Source organism: Diadema antillarum, unplaced genomic scaffold (assembly GCF_040938485.1).
Source record: "Diadema antillarum isolate AM-2024a unplaced genomic scaffold, OU_Dant_1.0 seq00002486_RagTag, whole genome shotgun sequence".
Classification (NCBI taxonomy): Eukaryota; Metazoa; Echinodermata; class Echinoidea; order Diadematoida; family Diadematidae; genus Diadema; species Diadema antillarum.
The window spans coordinates 12,764-33,674 of NW_027273091.1; the positions used below are offsets into that span (position 1 = coordinate 12,764).

At 37.5% G+C, this 20,911-nt stretch overlaps 1 protein-coding gene across 1 annotated transcript; it reads right to left on the reverse strand.

Annotated features, from left to right (window-relative positions):
* Window positions 1-8,235: 8,235 nt before the first annotated feature.
* Window positions 8,236-10,218, reverse strand: LOC139714871 (protein fem-1 homolog A-like). The gene has a single exon (XM_071626519.1). It carries the CDS (start codon window positions 10,216-10,218, stop codon window positions 8,236-8,238), a length of 1,983 nt encoding a protein of 660 aa, XP_071482620.1.
* Window positions 10,219-20,911: the final 10,693 nt, after the last annotated feature.

A 20,911-nucleotide genomic window follows, 5' to 3' on the forward strand; every position in this document is an offset into this window, starting at 1 on the left:
GTAGCACTCATCTCTTGCATTCTTCTGTCTTGTTTTGTTGTTGCTGCTTTTGCAAGGACCAGGGGCGGATCCAGGAATTCCGTAAAGGGGAGGCGTCTTTACAAAATTAAAGGGGAGTGAGCGCACCCCGATCTTTTGTTTTTATTTCTTTTGCTTTAACAAAAAATAAAGAGGGGGCGCGCACCTGGTCCCCCCCCCCCCCCGATCCGCCATCGAGGACGTTTCTTGATTGACAAGGATAGGCGTCCTTACTTTACATTTTGAATCTACACTGTAAGCCCAAATGATGATTAATTGAACATATCTAGCAAATTTCCCTTTCGTGGGGAGGGGGGGGGGATGGGGGCAGGTATAATATTTTGAAGAGTGGGATCTCTCACTCTCACTCTCTCTCTCTCTCTCTCTGTCGGGCACAAGCACCTATGTTTCTGTTATAGTTCATACCGCCTGTTTTTTATTCTCTAGCCCAAGCTGGTGGAATGTGACCTGACCGCACATGGAACGGATGACATGGCCCATCAGAGTGTGCAGGAAACGGATTATATGGGCAAGATGTAATGTAAAGAAGTTAGTCCTGTGAAATTCTACGAACTTTACTAACACCTGTGAGTAGACGATACTTGCCTATCTAAAAAGAGTGACAACTCTGTTATGTTTTCTTTATTCCATGTTTAAACGGTATGGTTTTTTAGTTTCGTTTCACTCTGCGGAGAAAATACATAAAAGAGGAGATGTCGATTCCTTAAAAAAAAAACAGCAGAAAAAGTTGCATGGGCTGATTTTGTGTGAAATCGGCTTATTTGGGGGATTTGGGTGCGTTTTAACAAAACTTAGATTTAAACTTAGGTTATTTTGTATGTATACGTATATTCAATGACAGAGCAGTGTTTAGAAAACGTCGTTAAATTCTCTCTCATCACTCCCATTCTTAAACGATATTGCAGGGGTTACCTGAGTTTGTCAAAGAATTAAATCTCAGATTCTGTTATTGGCTTGGAAAGCTGTTTGCCAATGGTTCTGCTCCCAAGACCTTAGCTCATTTAATTTCAGAATGATGTACCCAGTCGAAATCTTCAATCTCGGAGGAGTATAGTCCGTTGGTTCGACAAAGAATAAAATCTTTAGGATATAACAGAAGAAGAGTGTGAGCATTTGCAGCAGCTGCTCTTGTCTTGTTGAATCCGCTCTCCTCCCGATATGAAATTTTCGATAAGCTCATACGGTGCATTTATAGGGCAGCTATATAAAAAAGAAATCTTTTCCTTCACACATGATTAATTTTTGATACATGGCTATTAATTTTTCATGTTGGTATCCGTCTGATCCTCACAATAGTAACACGAGAATAATGATGGATTATAAGTGCTGTTTATCAGTGTCATTAATTCCGATGTGCGGATTCTCCAGGTTAGATTATAATTAACACCCTTTCATTTTTCAGATATGCTCATCTCTGTAATTAATATGAAATCTGACATGCCATCGTCAAGTATTTTTCAATGAGACATTACTGAACAGGAAGCTAACGTCTTCCTCACGTCCTATATGTACTTGTATTTTTTTCTGAGACTATTATCAACTCTCACCTGCTTAAGATGGCAGACTCTTGTATTTTATCGCTGACTTCTTCAATTTCATTATTTGTTCAAAATACTTAAAACAAGAATACCGTGATCATTATGCTGTAAATTCATCGTGTATATTTCTGTTCAAATACATGGCTGTGTTTACTGTTTCTTCATGTATGATTTGCATAGCAAAATGCGGAAATAAAATAAAAATGAAACTGAAACTGGAAAAAAGTCTCTGCGTTTAATTAAACTGATATCCCTCCGTGCGCTCTGTCTACAGATTATTAGCAAGTAGAGTCTTCTTCAAATGGCTTTAAAACATTGAACGATGGCACAGACATACGCTCAAAAACGCAAAGAGCACTGCCGTATTATGGTAATATTGATACCATCTTATACACACACCTCATACGTATACCATAGGTGCAACAGGTGATTTTTCATAATGTCCTGCTTGTTTTTAGCGTTATGCTTTGTGCTTATCATAGAATGTTTCGCGTTACTATGGAAACATAGCAGCTCCAAAACATTAATCTTGCACCTCTGTGGTTGAATCGTCTGTTAAACCTTTCTACTGTATGTTCATGGTTCATAATCGATTATAGTCACTTATGCAAGATGTTATTTCAAAGTATAGCGACATTGCTTTTTGGCAGTTATCACTGACTATTTTTTTAAGAGTCTTAAGAGTATGTTTCTTGAAACACTATGCTGGAATATCATAATGGTATTATGGGGATTGAAGAGGTAATAACGTTTGATAACGTAAACGATATAATGGTATTGACACTATTTTTTTTTCACGATATCGACAGTAATCGGTGTTTTTGTTTACTAGCATTTCTGTAATCTACGATTCACGATTCATATAGCTGTTAGATTGGAAGCTCTTCCGAGCTCCATGCGGCAAAATAAGTTCTTATCAGCATTTTCTTGACGAATGTTTTCTTCCATTGACAACGGCGTAGCACAATGTTCGGTGTTTGTCGGTTGTATAATATATCATCAAGCAACACTCTCACATAATTCAGTTCTGTTAAGTTTTAATTCATCATACCTTTTTCAATAGAATGTAACAGAATTTAGCAAAGTCTCAGTATAATAGTATGAATTATTCTATTCACATAAACAAATTTAATACAAAAATAGCAATCCCCCCCCCCCCTGATTTGAATTCCTACCCAGTGTTTCAAAAGTCCTCAATAGAGTAAATAAAAAAAAAAAAATATTTGTAAAGACTATCATGAGCAATGATATAAAATCATGAATTCTGGAAGTATGTGTGATAACGTATTCATGTATATGTATATGTATGTATATATCATATACAACTTTATATATATATATTTATAACCTAGGTAATAATAATTTTCGTACTTTGACTGAATGTTGCTTGCGTGTATTCTTCACCAAAATCTGGAGGAACTCAAGCTTGATAATAAAAGTGTGAATCTCAACTTGAACAACCCAACACAACACACACACATAAATGTATCATGCAATACCTAAAAAAAAAAAATGCCCTATCATCATTGCATACACAGTGTTGATTTGCAGGCAGAGACAAGAGAAACATTGCACACATTAAGTATTCAACAGAAACAGACTCTTGAAACTGATCAAGTAAACATAACGCATCTCGTTTTAATGATGAGGTAAACAGGTTTTTCCTCAATTTTTTTTTTCATCTTTTGTACATTTTGGAAATAGAGTAACAACTATAACGGCATGGTACAGCAACATCAGCAATTCTAACTGTAATTGCTGCACAGAATGCACTGTCATGCAAACAAGCTGACACACTAGCAGTCGCAAAAGAAAGATGGTAAAAAGAGGTGGGTCTCCAAAGCGCACTATGACTGACACTGAGTAAAGCCTGGGGTAAATTTCTTATGAATTTGTTTTGCTTTCATGGAAACTTTTCCTACAAAAGATTTGAATTCATCCAGAACTATAGAACATTTGCTGGTAACGGGTGAAGTGTTATTGGTGCAACTACTCGTGCCTATAAATGTATTTAAGGGTGGAGTTTTGGAAGTCAAGCTTCAAATACGAGATTTTTTCGTGTTATTAAATGAACAGCACAATTTTGGAATGTCATTTAGTATCATTAAAAACCAGTTATTTTTGTCAGTGTCTGCTGGATGATTATTCAAACTCTGGTACAAGTTGATGGCATTATATATGTATAAAAAAATACATCCTCAAAATATTCATCCAAAATATTATAATATCCTCTACCATGGAAACGTTGAAGCAATTGACACTTGATCTAAGATTGCTTTGGCTGTGGATTTTCGTTAATCTATCTCCTTCCAACAAATGAAATTTGAAAGATCGCAACTGCTGATGTATAATTCAACAAACATGTCGAAAGAGGGAACCACGAGACTCGTAAGATGCTTGGAAGACTGCTTTGTTTTAAGCAGAAGCTTGCTGCAAAGAAATGAACAGAATCATGCTTTCAAAAGACTAACAAGGCTTCTTAGACTCAAGGTATAGTTGGACATAAAAGTTGTACTAAAACAATAGAAAGTATGAATGACATTGTGCATGCAAAATATAAACAGTACTGTACTGATAAAGCAACTCGCTATCTACAACTGGAATTCTTCAACAGAAACTATTGTGCACGAGGATACATTATATTGTACGTGCAAAATATAAACAGTACTGACAAGGTAACTCGCTATCTACAACTGGAATTCCTATGATACAGCGTATAACATAAACTACTGCACATGTGGATTTATTGTGCAAAACCGATCAATTTAGAAAGTGGCAAGAATGTTAGAGTTGATACTACGATAAATGCATAACTTGTACAACTATTGTACACACTACAAAATAATGCTATTAGAAGAAAAACATCTATAAAGGAACGCTACTGTATTGTGTACTCGTCTTGTTAAGCTCTATACCATGTGAACACTTTTAAACCATCAACAAAGAGAAACAGTGGTAAGCAGTTGACTCAAAAGGCAGGAGAAAATAAAACCAAAAAAAGAAGAAGAAATCTGAATTGCTTCTCTCCATCACAAAATACTAAAAAGTCAGAATTGTAATGTTGACCAAATTTCTCACGGCAGAGATGGAACTACAATTTCTTCAGGCAGGTAGAGCTACAGCGTATGGTACAGTACATGTATTCATACATGTATTTGTTGCATGGCATATCTGCTGAAGTCTCTAGACTCACTTAAACACAAGAATTATTGTTTTGTTTCTGGATCGTGATAAAAATAATCTTAAAACACCATTTACAAAAAAAAAAAAAAATGAAACTACACCCATCGATATACTTACTCATAGCATTAACTTATCTCCGTGACTTCTGTATCTAGAGAAGATTTTGTAAAGATTTTTTTAATTGGGACGGATGGGGGTAGGGGCATGGATGGTGCCGTTTTAAAGAAATTGAGACCCTATTTCCCGAGGGATGCTACCTGCCAAGTTTGATGAAAACTCATCTTGGGTTTTCAAGAAGATGAAAATATTAATAGTTTACCGACGACGGAATGGATGCAGGACAATGAGTGATGTGATAGCAATTGCTCACTTGAGATTTTGGCTCATTTGAGATTAAAAAAGAAGAAGAAATAAATCAAAATGGAATCATTTCCACATCATGGAGTTGAACATGAGAGTTTATGGTTTTTGCATCGCATTTCAAAAATCAATTCTTCAAAACCATCACTTTGAGATGTGTGTGAATGGGCCTTCTCCAAAATGTGTGTTAAACAGAATTTTCTGAGCATTTTGCACTGAATGATCAACAAAAACTTGCACATGAGATCATAATGTATCAAGGTAACGTCAGTTAACAAAATTTATCTAACGAACATTTCTACACAAAAACACTCACAGAAACCTGTGAGAAATTTGAGGAATAATTCCATTCTCACAACAATCTTGAGAGGCAGTCTACACAATGACAAATATTGTATGTTGTACTTTGAACGCAAACTATGATAATCATATGGTGTAGACAAACTACACATACAATGTACTTGTATCATCAACTGAAACATGGTAAAACTATGAATAGCTCATACTTTTTCCATCAGTATAAACACAGCTTCAAAGTCCTCATTTAGACACTACTTTTTACATTACTGAGTAAATTTCTGAAAACATTAATTTTGCTCTTGGTTTGGCAATTATGTGAAAGGAATATTAAATTCCCCTCTAAACGCTATTTGTATGAACACTGTACATTGTGTAATAGGAAGAGACAAGAAATGTGAGTTGAAACAGAAACTTCAACAACTTTTGAATGGAAATGGATAATTCCCATGGTAACAGCACATGTGAAAGCTCATCAAACATAATTATGTACACTTTCATTGATATGATTATTCAGAAATTAGAATGTACAAACTTATTGTTGTTGTTTTTTTGTTGTCAAATTTGTTAGACATTGCTGATTCTTGCACTAAAAGAAAATAGAAAGTAACACTGTACCAAGTCAACGGCTGAGAAATATCCAACAAAACAAAAAATAATGGCCAGTTTCTCTTATGTATCTCCCTTTAACGTTGCATTCTTTTTGCCCCCTTCTTTAAAGCTTCTGTAAGAATCAACAAAAAATAAACTTGTTTCTCCATCAAAATTATGCAAATACTACAAGTTCCACTGATGTATTATATTTTTGCAGAACAAATTTAAAAGGTAACATTTGCTTAACAACATTCAATCCCTACAAATTTGTATTATTGTACTTTTCACCTACAGCTGTATACATTATATCGTCATTCTAGATAGGAGAATCAACACAAACAAAATTTTGGGGCCGAAAGTGATAACCCTACATACAGTTGTACATGTAAACAACATAAAATATAGTACACTGCACCATATATATCATACAATGTTGTTGTCATTCATTACAAAACATTTTCAATCTGTAACAAGAGTGAAAGACACCCATGGGGCTTCACAACCCCCCCCCCCAAAAAAAAAACAAAAAAAAACCACCAAACAAACAACAACACCAACACTTATACACAACAACAACACTTATAACTGATGACTCTGAATCAAGTCTATGTTTACAATTGAAACACTAGGCAAAGAAATGCATGTTACCGTTTATGTAAACACAAGTTTCACAATGGACATTCCTTCATCAGGAATTGAAATGTATGTAACATGTTAAAATAGCCTAATTGTTCTGCTATCACTCACTCTCGCATTGTACACACATTATACTACTATATCATCAGTCACATGTATCTTGATAATACGGCAAAGGTTTCATACTTATCGCTGATGAAATCCAAGGCAGTTGAGGATAGCTTTCTGTGAGGGGATTAATACTTACTGTACACGCGTACATTATCAAGCAAAGATTTCTTCAGAACAAGAGTACAGGGTTAAGTAATGAAGGAACACAAAATAAAGTCCTCACTTTTCATATTGGAGGATGGAGGCACTTTAAGAAAGAACTTGACATCCACACTTTTTAATCAAGTAATGTCTGTACAGTATAGAGTTCACATAGGGAAGACTCTGGCCTCCACACATTTCACAGACTGCCCTCAATTCTTTAAATTTTGCTCAGACACACGCATTGAATTCAGCGTCTTTAAAATTGCTATTTCAGAAGCACACTATGTGTATTATGAAAAGGCCATGTTTTATAGGAAAAGGACAGCATCCCCCAATATAAAACTGTTTTCCTCATCATACAAACAGGGAAAATCATGAGGAGAACCAGAGAACAGTATCACACAAAGTCACCTTCATGCTTCCCAACCTGCCTCCAACATTTGACTTACATCATATTCTAACATCCCACTTCCTCACCTTCAAAGGATCAATGTAGCTAATCCTCCAGTATCTCATCAGTTAACTACTGTACATGTACATTCCTCTTTAGTGTTTGATGAGTTTTTATGTACATGTACAGCTTGATTTGCTGCAATAACAGAACACTCATTCATATCAATAATTTTCTTTCTTTCTTCTTACTGTTGAGTTTGATGTCCTGGCATTCACATTTTGCTTCAAATCTACTGGGTCATCTATCAGGTCATTCTCCATTTATGTCTCAAGATCAGTGTCAAATCAATGTTGGGGCATCTCAGAACTCACAAAGCTTCGTAAAGCACGGTTTGCCTCAGTTATACCTCTTATGGCCATCAACATACTTTTCCTTACATCTAATTAAGAATTGCCTTATCATAGTACAACTGTGCACCAACTTTGAGGATATTAAATCACCTTTCCTGTTATTGCATGAAATCACTTCTTCAGTTATTGCATAATCTGTGAAATCTAGTAATTGACAACAATCTTTACATTTACACTTGTAATTAAAACTTATTGACACTATGAGTGAGGTACACTGTACTGTACTGAAGTATGTATTCAGATGCAAAGACAGACATCTAAAACAGATACATTTTGTACATATGTGAACAGCTGGACAGTCTCGAAAAATAATCATAGCAGTGACAATTTCCACCAATGATGTCTATTGTATACTTGTGTGTACGATACAGAAAATATGAAGACTGCCTCTCCAGACGAAAGTACTGCACACGCTACAGTTATTTCTGTGAATGAGGAATACAAAAGCTCAAAGGCATGGCCAGCGCAAACATTATTACACATCTGCATATGGCACTTCGGGGGCTAGTCAGATATCATATTACAATAGTCACACGTTCATATCAAGGAAGGTGGTGATAGAAGCAGGCAGTCTATCTTTGTACGAAATCCGCTTTTTCCGGATTACTCTGGCTGTCAGCTGCAGGAGCGATGGAAGGACCAGGTCCACGAGGAGCTTCTTGGTTTCAGGGTTCCTGCAGTCATCAATGACGTTTTGGCCAGTGTGTGGATTCGTGTGCAGGATTGGACAGCCCCACTCTACAAGAGGAACGACGATCCCTTGGCGGAAGGTCTCCGTCTGCCCAGAGGCTGGACACATCTTGACGTAGTAGTGAAGGGCAGTGTAGCCGTCTGGAGTGACCTGGCATGGATCAACTCCACACTTAAGGAGGATTGTTATCATGCGTTCAGTGACGTTCCCCTCATCACCAGGCCGTCGTCGTGCAACAACCGGGAAGTAAACAGTGAACAGTGTCAAGCCAAGAGAGGGACTAGATTCTCCTCTTTCCCTGCGATGTTCTATGATGATATCTGAAGCCATGTTGAATGCACTAACAAACTGCTGGATCAACACAAACATTGGCTCTTTGTCCTCTTCGGGAAGTCCTGGGTAGTTGGCATAGATGGAGAGTAAGTGTGCAATGGTTGTAGTCTTGAACCTGTGGTAGCAGATGGCCTCCATCCTGTTCTCAGGATCCATTTCGGTGACATGCGGTGACAGATTGATTGCAGCCAACTTCAATAAGATCACCACATCCTCCAAGACGCTGTCTGCAAGTCTGACCTGTGAAGGATCTAGGTGGCGAAGCAGGCTCTCCACTGCAAAGCCACAAAAGAAGCCAGACTCTACTTCCAGTTCGGTCTCGTACTTCAGGGCTCTGAGAGCTAGTTGTCTCATTTCTGGAGTGCGAGGACAGTGATCAGCAAATGCGCGGATCGCTTGCCAAAGATAGTACTTCTTGGCTTCCATGGACAGCAGTCTTCCACGTATCATCAGAGCCACCACTTTTAAGTGCATCCAACCAGACTTCAACTCTTCCAATTCCTGACAATTTGATGGTTCCTTGTAATCACCATATGGAGAAGTCTCACTTATTACTGCAGAACTGGGATGAGACTGAGACAGCTCCTTTGCTCTGAAGAGAATTCTGTATCCCTTCTGGACATTGTCTCCTGACCCTAGCAAGAAGTGTGAGGCCAGTAATTCTAGTGCCTCAACGTTTTCTGTGGCCGATGGATTGAAGATCGACTCTTCCTCCGAAAACCATGCAAGGTTGCCTGTTAGGGCCAAAATCATGAAAGGTGTGAGGTCCATGCCATTCTTTGTCTGCTGGGCTCCATGGTCATGAAGCATCTGCACAATCTTCTTGCCATCATTCACACAAGCTCCACGACACTTCCTTTCAGAATGGGCATTCCAGGTAGCTCCACAGACTGAGTGCAATGGACAGTTACCCTTCTTGTCTGGAATGTTAGGGTCAGCTCCTTTCTCTAGCAAAAACTGGACGATTTGAGGGCAGATGGTTTCACAGGCCACTGCCAAGGCAGTACCCTCATCAGTCATTTCGCTCCCCAAACGCCCATTCCTGTACTTCTGGTTCACATCAGCACCATGATCGACGAGGAGTTTCACGCACTCAAGATTCCCCTCCGAGCTGGCAAAGCATGCCCTGTGTAGCGGGAAGGCATGAGTAACCTTTGCACCATGCTGAAGCAGGACACTGACAACCTTGTGATGCCCAACATTGGCGGAGTATACCAGGGGTGTAAATTCTTCCCCCAATTCCTCGCTGAACTTTGACTCCTCAACATCGACACCGTACTCTCCAACAAGCAGCTTCACAATTTCCATATGGCCGGCAGCAGCCGCAGCCATGAGAGGGGTGCGGTCAAATGCATCGCGCCACGACAGACATCTGCGGATTTTGGAAAATCGCTTGAAACGGACAAGTTCCTTCAGTCTGCTCACATTCCCCGACGCTGCGGCATCAAAGACGGCAGGACCAAGGTTATCTTCACGACCAGATGCCATGTTTCTGAATAATGGCAGACAAAGACAGAAAACATAAGAACAATCTTTTCACAGGCATTGTCCAATTATGCTACGTAACAATCTTTTTTCACAGACATTGTCCAATTATGCTACATAGATGACACATATGTATCACAACTGTTCAAAATATAACTTGCATAAAAGTAGTTGCACACTGTACAATGACTGTTCGCAAGTGTCAGCTTGCTGTCTTCTCAATACTGCAAACTTATTTGACAATATTGCAAGCAATAAGCCATCATTCCTCACGATCTTCAACATGACACTTAAATGTCAAGGCTCCATGCTAAACTTTTTCTTTTTTTGACCAATTAAGCCATGTGCAAACATCATCAAATAAGATTTTGTTTTTTTCAAGGCCAGACAATGAAATTTGGTAGTCATGAAAAAAGAAAACCAATAAAAAAATAATTATTTGATGCAGTAGAAAAATCATACAACCCGAAACGATAATTGCTTGTGTGTGAAATTGGCAGGTACAGTAAATGACAAAGTACAATGTACTTTAAATACCATTGTACAACCAACTAGAGTATGAAAAACTGCACAATTAAAGTTATCTATTGTGTATACTATATTTATGTACATGAATATGTATACAATGTATGTATGTACAATTCCTGTGTGCACCCACATGCCAACAAAAAGAATTTCCTAAATGGACAATAAATGAATCTGAATCTGAAGTTAGTCTGAAACTGAAAACACATTGCTTTAAGATTCTTTTAGATTAACTACAACCATACATACTTCTACTTTTAGATAGATATTTGGCAACGAAATTATGCCCTGAGGGAGAAAAAAAAGTCTGGTTGAATTTGACTATCAAATGAACTGTGTTTGCCCATGAAGACAGGCGGTGATCCACACAGAGAGCAACCCTAGTCGGTGGCAGCTAGCTGAAATGCCAGTGAGGTTGTCAAGCACTGAGCCACAATTTATTATCAGCTTTTTTCTTTTTATGAGTACAAATGATAGAAACATTTTTTTTTTGGCCCAATCAGGCCATCCAAACTATTATCTTTATCAGTGGCAGATCCAGATGGGGGCGCACCGGGCGCACGCCCCCTCTTTATTTCTAAAAGAAATAAAAATAAAAAAGGGGGCGTGTGCCCCCCCCCCCCTTAAATTTTGCAAAGGCACCTCTCCTTTACGGAATTCCTGGATCTGCCCCCGTTTATGGTGGCCCCAGACCACTGGTAATGTCCAGCCTTGCTTACTGTGTACGGACCATATCTGGCCTACAGTTGTACATGTACATGTACATGTACTTGTATGACTAACCCTAGGCATTCCATTGCCTCCACTGGAAGGCTTCATGTTCGGGCTAGTCACAATCCTATCCTATCGATGACATGACATTATATGTTTGAATAGAGATATATGTGATAGATTTTGTTTTCATTAATTTTGTACAAGCATAGAGACTATCTTATGGTATCATGCGTTCTAAGAACGGACAATTATATCATATTATCATTATTATTATCATTATTACAGATGTTCATCACTCATGAACTGTAAAACAAACTATATTCATGGTTTTAAATTTCTGTGAATTGGAGCCAACAGCCTTGTCATGGCATATAATTTTCATGAATTTTTACTGTAGGCCTACTGGCATTCAATGCATGTACAAGCCTAAGGTTGTACAATGTAGTGTAAACAAGAACTTTTACATGCATTTTAATTTCATGAATCTTGACTCTCACAAAATTTAAGAAATTAAAGTGCATGCGAACATTAATTCCTCTTTTTGCAGAACAATTGCCTTTAATCACCTGGGGAAGATTTATCACTGGTCCAGTGTTGTTGCAACTGACACTTATGCTCAATAAAAATCTATGGGGACCATGCTTGTATATATCGAGAGCTCCACATAAATTCAACGAAAAAAAAAAGGGGGGGGCATGTTGTTCTCTCAAACATGACTTACAAGGATGTACCAAAAGGGAGTGAACACAAAAAGTAAAAACAGCTTTACTAGAGTGGTCGTTTATATTTACCTTGATTTACCTAGTTGAAGTTAATACAGTGTACCTTGTTTTATATCAATGGGTCATTCCATGGGGTTGGGTCTTCTCTAGATTTTCATGTTGTGTAGGGAATAAAAGTCATATTCTGAAAAATTTATCAAATAATTGTCCGTGGTTTGCAGTTATTCTTGGAGAGAAATGTGTGAAGAATTATTTGATGAAAAAAAACCAAGCCTGTGTACAAATGTATTTTGTCTATGACTGTTTCACTAATGATGTCCCATGGTTTTTTGTGGTTTATGTTGTGACATAAATATATGCCATTTTAATGGCAATGTAAAACAGGAATATACAACCTTTCAGCATTATGCCTATCATAATTAAGAGAGGCAAGGTGACTTCTACAAAGGCTATAAGGCACATAAACATTTGTAACAAAATAAGAACACCAGAGCATCTTCAAGCAACCTCATACCTATGTTACAAACGATGTCCATGGCAATTTTTGTTGTAACATAGGTATAGCATGGTTTTACATACACTTCCAATCATAATATGATTAGAAACTTTATTTCTATAATGAGCTTTATATTTCAGGAGTATTCTTATCCAAAAATTAGCATAAAAATCCTCCAAATAAACAAGAAAATACGGAACATATCACTGTACTTCAGTGCGATGTCCGACCTCTTCGTGTAACGTAGGTAAGGAAAGACGCGTCTCGCGATAAAAAGAAGAGCTACTAACTTCAGCAATCGTATTCATGTCACTGGCAGTCCTCCCCCGATGGCAGAAAAACTACTCACAGCCAATATACGCCTACCTGGACAGCGCAAGATCTGTTTTTCTGCCGTTGTCCATGTAACGTAGGTACAGGAGTTTTAATGTTTCTGATGTCAATTGGTAAGCTTTTGCGCTATTTTACGAAAATAATAACATTTGTCATATTCTGTAATTCTATTAGAGGAAAAAAAACGACATCTAAACCTCTGAACTGGCCAAAAATACTGTGGACGATGATACTGTAGTCCCACATACTGAGATATTTGTTACAGGTTCATGTTCATAATTTTGATTGCCAAATTTTCCGTCCATGCCGGTCTCTGCAAAAGGAGCATATATTCCTCTCTTAGAAAACCATACAAAAGTATATCAGTGTATCTTCACTGCAATATAAAATTGTTTTACCTCCCGATTATTGTGAATTTTTGGACCCTTTTGTCATTAGGTATCTACCAAGGTAGACGTGCTAGAGTTAGTATTAGTCACTATATACTAGTTGGAAATCGTAGATGTCCAGACTGCATCTGAACTAGAGAAATAGAGTTTGCCTTATTTTGCTGGTGATATTGAGGGAACTAGGAGCTGTGAAATTCTTTCTCTTTAACAGATTTACTTTGAAAATGTCAATGTTTTCCATCCAAGATTTCACTGACCTGTTAGATGCTCTGATGAAGTTGTTAACATTTCACAAGGATTCACCATTTCCATTCCATGTTCACCCACGTGTGAAGTCTCAAAGCTAAAATGCCAGTGTCCTATTCAGTTCGGGTGGGTAGTGGGTAGGAAAGGCTTCAATAAAATTATGAACCCCAATCAAAATTGGACTATTATTGCTCTACACTATCATTCAAAAAGAGGGCGACAATTTCGATGGGGGATGAATATAAAATAGAGCCTAGTATTATTTTGGGAGTCTATTGAAAGGCCCATAACCGTAACCGTAACCCTGACCCTAGCCCTAACCTTAGCTATGATGTAGGACACTGGGGGCAGCGACCTGCCCTTCCTGCAGTGTAGCTTGCATCTGAAAACAAGTTTTTAGCATAGAGTATGAAAATGATATTTTCCTATGTTTTACATGCTATATTATTATTATTAATATTTACATCATTTTAAGCATAACCCATTTTTTTTTCCAATTTTGGTGGGAGGTACACATGGAACTCTAGCTAATGGGTATGCCAAGAGGTAGAAATGTAAGCAAAATTGTTAAAATTATTTAATTCCATTCATAATTACACAGATACATCAACAGGAATATATAGTCAACCCCGACAAAAATTTTCTTTTATTTTTTTTATTATATTTCTCTTTACGCGTTTTGTTCAGTTTGTTGATGAATCTGCCATGGCTCCTCCTCTACCACCGCTACGTGTTAAACTACATGAAAGAGTGAAAAGGACACATCCACAGCACTCCACAAACAGAGAGGAAGCCGACAAAGCAACACCCAAGAAGAGCGAATGTAACAAACTAGACAAGAAGAAAACTGCACAGAGGGAAAATGGACAGAAGAAAAACAAAAATCGAGGGCTAAATGGACATTGGATAAAAGAGCAGAAATTAATTTCAAACAAAGAACATGGAGAAGACAAGAAGACTTGTCTGATTTCTCTTTATTAGTTTTCTTAGTTAGTTGACAACTAGTTGATGATGTTGTTAGTGTATATTAGGTCAAATTGTGTAAAGCTTCACTTTCTTCTTCTCCTTCTGATTAAGTCTGCCTTCTTTCATATCAGAGTTACAAAGAACTGAAGTCTGTGTAACATAGGTATTGTTCCACAGGTGTGCAGTAGATATAATTCCAAAGAACTGTTACAATAGTGTTATTTGTGGGAACATACATAAAGTCTATATGTGTAGGTTTTAACATCTCACACCACAATAAAGGAAATCAGTTGATATGTCGTAGTGTACCTATGTTACAAAGACATACTGTCCGTGTAACATAGGTAGTACACCGTGGGCGAGGTTGTTGTCTGAAAACCCCTGATTATAACAATAAAATCATGTTTTCACTTGAATACCCATACAAATCACTTGCTTCAATTGTGGTGCTTTTAAGAATATTGTCATTGTGTCACTCTTGATGAAAAAGTTAAACCTTTGATTGAAATTGTTAATGGTTTGTAGAAAAAAACATGTTAATTAAAGTGGCTTGCAGTTGACATCAGAACATACAATCTTACTAATAATGATCTCATGCGCCTGTTAGATAACATGCTGATGTGCTATGGACGAAAAAAACGTGGATGTGTTCATTGTTATCATTTCAGAACACAAAATGATGAAGGATGTCAACAAATGAAGTCCATGTAACATAGGTATTTTGCCATACCTGTTAACCCATGCTGACTGAAAGTGTGCGAAGTAATAAACAGATTTCTAGTGGAATATGTTGAAGAATGGGAGTAACAAATCAGGGGGAAAAAGGACATTTCAATTTACCCAACTTGAATTTTCAACTTGTATGTCACAATTTCAGTCCCAACCCCATGGAATTACCCCAGATATCAAACAATGTGGCAGAAATTTTGCTGCATAGCACAAAATACTAAATACTTCATTTAAGCAGAAGTCTCTGGCAATAAATAATTACCAGAAATTCCAGAATTCAAGTGCTTGTATTGGTGAGATTTTGGTTACCATACTGCCATCCAGCCATCCCTGCTGTCTGACTCTGAGTGTTGATTCAACACGTCATGGAAACAGGAACTAGGATCTCAATCTATGAGTACGACTGCTTACAATTGTACAATCACTCTCTGCATCTAAGTACAGCCCATTTCATTTGTTGTGTTGTTTACATGTGTGTTAATGACCATTGTCGATAGCTGTAAGCTAACCGCACCGGCAACCCCAACACGCGTTCATGTCCACGGTGTCAGGCTGTAACAGCACCCCGGCTGGTGGCCCGGGGTTTACAGTGATACCACAGTTCGGATATGAGATTGCAAAACAATGTATGCCGAAAATTCATGAAAATTGACTTATGTCACATATTTCAGCTCAATTTAGTAGGCTAAACTCTTGACCAAATCTTGAAATCAGAGCCCATTCTGTTACTGAGATCTGATGCTCCCTCCCAGTGGGAATTGTACAAATTTTATTGGCAAAACAATGTATCTACATGCGATACGCTTTGTATTCGGGCTGGTCGCAGGTAGCTGCACAAGAAGGGAGCGCATATTGACATTTTTAAGTGCGTGCCAGCATTCAAGACCTTTAGGCTTTACATTGTTTTGCCGTATAGAATAGCAATAGAATGTTGCCCAATTGTTGGTTGTGTTGAGACAGCAAAGCAAGGTTGAGCACCATAAATGATTAAATGCAGCAAATTAATAAAAATAAAAGCAAAGGGTCTATTGAAATCAATTTGCATGCACTGCTGCAGAAACAATCACCTTACATTTACCTGGTACTGATTGATACTGCATAATTTTACTGTTGGTCCTTCTAGAGCTAGAGCCAAGTAGAGGTAGGGATGAAAGAGATTATTAAGTGTTGAACGGAAACAAAAAGAGCTGCAGGTTTGTGAAAACTCCAAGCTCGATTTACTGGATATGAGGTTGGATGCAGATACCACGTACGTTGTTTTGCTAGAATCTATCTTAATTCCGCACTACAGAACATTTACTGTAACGTAACTCCGTCGCGGGGCGCTGTAACATAGTAACCCTTTACGGTACGTATTTGTCCGTATGGGGTCGCTGCTGCGGTTAACTGTAACGTTACTCAACTAAACACTAACCACTTGCTAACAGCTTTCTCAATGTCATGGACTAAAAGGTTCTAGATCTACATTGAGGACAACTGGCCTAGAATACTCATGTTATATCTTCCAATAAAATGTGAGTCATTTACTGATATTGCAATTAATATGTGGGTAAGCCAGAATCATTATTTCAATACCCTAAGCGAGCTTAGGACGCTGAACAATCAGTACCAGTAAATTAAGTGCAGTGGTGGTACTCACCATTACCGATCACCGCACACCTTCTACAGCTGCCGCATGTGTACCATCAAAATGGTTTCTACTGTGCCTGCGGTGGTAAAGCAAAGATCAAGAGTATAGAATTGTGTATCAAAGCAGCTGCTCACTACTCGTGCATGCGCTGCTGTCAGGACGCATCCGCTGTTTATTTACTATAGTATGCGTGGCGAGAAGTTACTCAAGTACATGTATCAGGGTGGTGTTCCCACCTCCCTGGTATTATCAGGACCGTCCATGTGTGTACACCTAGTCGAGATTCTGACCTGTTTTTAATTTGTTCTATTGGACCTAACGCGCCGCGCAAAAGCGAAAAAATGACGCGAATCACCAAAATTAAAGCATGTCTATCCACTTACTGGTTGGTCAACAGATTGTGGAAATTACATTGATATCGTACTGGTAGATGCATTCCCATTAGATGCATTTATTATACTTTGAAAGTTTGTGTCACGTCATGAAAGGAAAAGAGTAAACACGAAAGAGGAGGTGAAGGGTACCCACAGTGAGGGTGGGGGTATGGATACCCCATGAAAATTAATAATAATACGAAGGATCAAATTTTGAGACAAATTGTATGATAAAGATTTGGCGTACATTATTCCGTAGGGGAATGAGGGACGCCAAATATCATTATTCAAACAACAACATTTCCTTTCAATGATTATTACGAAGAGATATCGGTATAGTTGTTGGTCTTTTTTTATAAAGAAAAAAACAACAACAACTATACCGATATCTCTTCATGATAATCATTGAAATGAAAGCGAGCTTATTCTCGCAGGCAGGCATGCATGCAGGCCGCAGCAGGGGTAATTCTGCAGCCCATAAATTCTCAACCGACGATTTTTCAGAGCGTCACGGCAACAAAATGCCATTGTCGATGCAAGACTAACTGTTGTTGGTGGATAGATGTAACTAACATTCACATAAGTAGTTGACTATGTCCATCCGTATTTTATATTGTGTATGTCATTGTGATTGCAAAAGTCTTCTTCTTCTTCTTTTTCTTTCTAAGTCATTTAATTCTCATAGATATAGTTGACTATATCACTAAATTGTAAGGTGATCGTTATTTCTAAAATACATTATTGAGAAGGCTGCATGGTTGTGCAAAATTCTTGGATAAGATTGTTTCAGTTGAAGAAACATGTTCGGAAAAAAAAAAGATTTCTGATGACAATTCATCAAAATTGAATGTTCCTAACTCATCAAAATGATTTTGCAAAATCAAACATCTTGTATAGGATGCTGCTTTTGAGAAAAGAGGGAGAAAGAGAGGGGTACAAAAAAAAGTTTTTGAAATAAAGGGTCTGATTAATGTGCTCTGAGTAACCATGGGTATTTGGAACGAAAAATAAAAAATGGAGATAACATAATATAGTCCGTTACAATCACCGCGCGCCGATATTCACGATTGGTGGAAAATAAAACTACTGGTGGTTAATGGGTTTTCTTTAATTTTTTTTTCCAATATTATTATTAATATACTTTAAACAATAAGTATATTACATAATGTACTTGCTATCAATTTACATAATGTTTGACTACTCTTTACAAAAAACAAAACAAAACACGTTAACTCTGTATGAACAAAACAAAAACAAAATCTAAAGCAAACAAAAAGATCACCCTCCTGAACTATTTGAAAGACACAACCACAAACACATAAACCTTCGGAATTACAAACCTGTACATGTCCTTTTATAGGATCAACGAACATATTATGAAATATGGTTCGTTATTCCGAAGATTCGTCGATCTTAAAACGACATAAAAGGTCTGTAATTCCGAAGGTTCAATAAGTACGCACCTTCTTTTTGTTATTTTTCAGATGAACAAACCTTATTTTTTTTTTTGGATTAACGAACCTTCGGAAAACGAACCATATAGGAAAAAACCCCAGAAATGATCGGACTAAACGAACCTTATTTCATTTCCGGATTTTTGAAGTGGCTTCGAAAGAACGAACCTTGAAGTTCGGAATAATGCCACAAACGATTAGATTATACGATAAACTTCATTTCATTTCTGGACTGAACCTTAATCAGAAAGAACGAACCGTTTGGAATAACGCCTGAAAGTTTAAACGATCGGATTATATTAAGGAACCTTATTTCATTTCCTGAAACCTTCGAAAGAACGAACCTTCGGAATAACGTCACGAACGATTGGATAAAATTAATGAGATGTTGTGTTCGCATTAGTTGATGAACACAGATGAATATCTATACAAAAGCGTATAGCTAAATAGTAGGCCTATGTAATAGAACTTGCAGTCATTGCCATAGACCTTTAACTACATGGCCGGCGGAACCGGGGTGGGGGCGCAGGAGGGCTCGCCCCCACCTTTTGTGCACCATACAAAGGAATACATACATGTCAGGTGTCATCACTTTGCCCCCCCCCCCCTCACTTTTTTTACGTAAGTGGCACTAAAAAGAGAGGTCTTGAAGTGTGATCGCTTTAAGGTTATGTTTTTCCACTGAAGATCTTTTTGATTTTTTTTTTTCTGCTCGTCAGCTGAAGAAAACCGGAAGTGGAAGGGGAGAGATGAGCTGAGGATTTTTTTTTTTTTTTGCTTGTTAGCTCATGAAACCAGGAAGTGGCCCCCCCCAACTTTTGAAAACGCTCCCACATCGACCCTGAACTAGGCCTATATTTGACATATCAATTATAATAGGGCCTATGTGCAGAGAGGTTTCATTGAATTGAATGATTGGCAATATTGTTCATGTGATATCAAAGTCAGTCGTCATTACTTTTATCAAGCTCAGTGTCAGTTTATGCCCTGGAATTCTCAAGATAACGCGCGATGTTGAATGGCTGATTTTTCACAACTAGCTATTACATTACTTTTTGTCAGGATTGTCTAGGCCTATATTAGACTAAGTATCTTTCCATAAGTTCGACAGGCTTGTCTGGGATCATTGGATTTCTTAACCCTATAAAGCCCAAGCTATTTTGACCCCTTCCAGGCCCAAGGGGGGGGGGGGGGGTGCAAATTGTGCCCCCCCCTATATAACTTCTTTATTATATGATGTATGATCGTCATATTTGGCACATGGGTAGAGCAAATCATACTCTGCATGACCCGACTTTTGTAATTTCTCAAGGTCATCCACTGAGGGCGCTATTTACCAAAATGTAAAGAAATACATAAAAAATACGCTGAAATCATGTTTTTTCTTTGTATTTCTTTATCCCCAGTATACATGTTTTTATTTTATATCAATCATTTTGATATTCACCACAAAGGAAAAGCAAGTCAACCTTGACTATTAGTTATGGTTGAAATTTCTCATGGTCAACATGTGGGGCGCTATTCATTACAATATAAAGAAATAATTATAATGAAACCTATATGACATATTGCTTGAAATGGGTATATGATATTGGTATCACATTTCATATTTCCAAAATATTGAATTTTGAGTTTGCAGATTGATAATATGATAAATGAATGATAATAGATATTACAGGCAAAGCTTGTGTGAAGATAACACAAAATAAAAGGGTATAGTTTTGAAAAATGATGTACTTGCGATTATTTCTATTACATCTATTGTGTGATGCCTATGTCATATATAAAATAAAGGAAATAATAAGAAGACCATTTCAGGGTAATTCACAACCATTAATAGCACTTCACCATTTGGTCCTTCAGCAAATTTTAGAGCCAAGAAAAATCCCATTTCATCCTTTATTATATTGTTAATTGAAATTGGAACAGAAAATCATGCAAAATCTGACGAACATGGTTGTCAGTTTACGGTTGCCATGGCAACCAGCAATATCAGACATAGCTAAATTATATATCAAAATGTTCAATTATATTTGTTTGTTTGTCTGTTTGTCTTATTGGAGGTTCTCGTTGGCTGAGATCCTTCAAAGTTGTGATGTAAGAAAGTATACTCAAAAC

Excerpts from the sequence above, each read along its gene's own strand:
- LOC139714871 (XM_071626519.1), bottom strand. The coding sequence starts at position 10,218 with ATGGCATCTGGTCGTGAAGATAACCTTGGTCCTGCCGTCTTTGATGCC.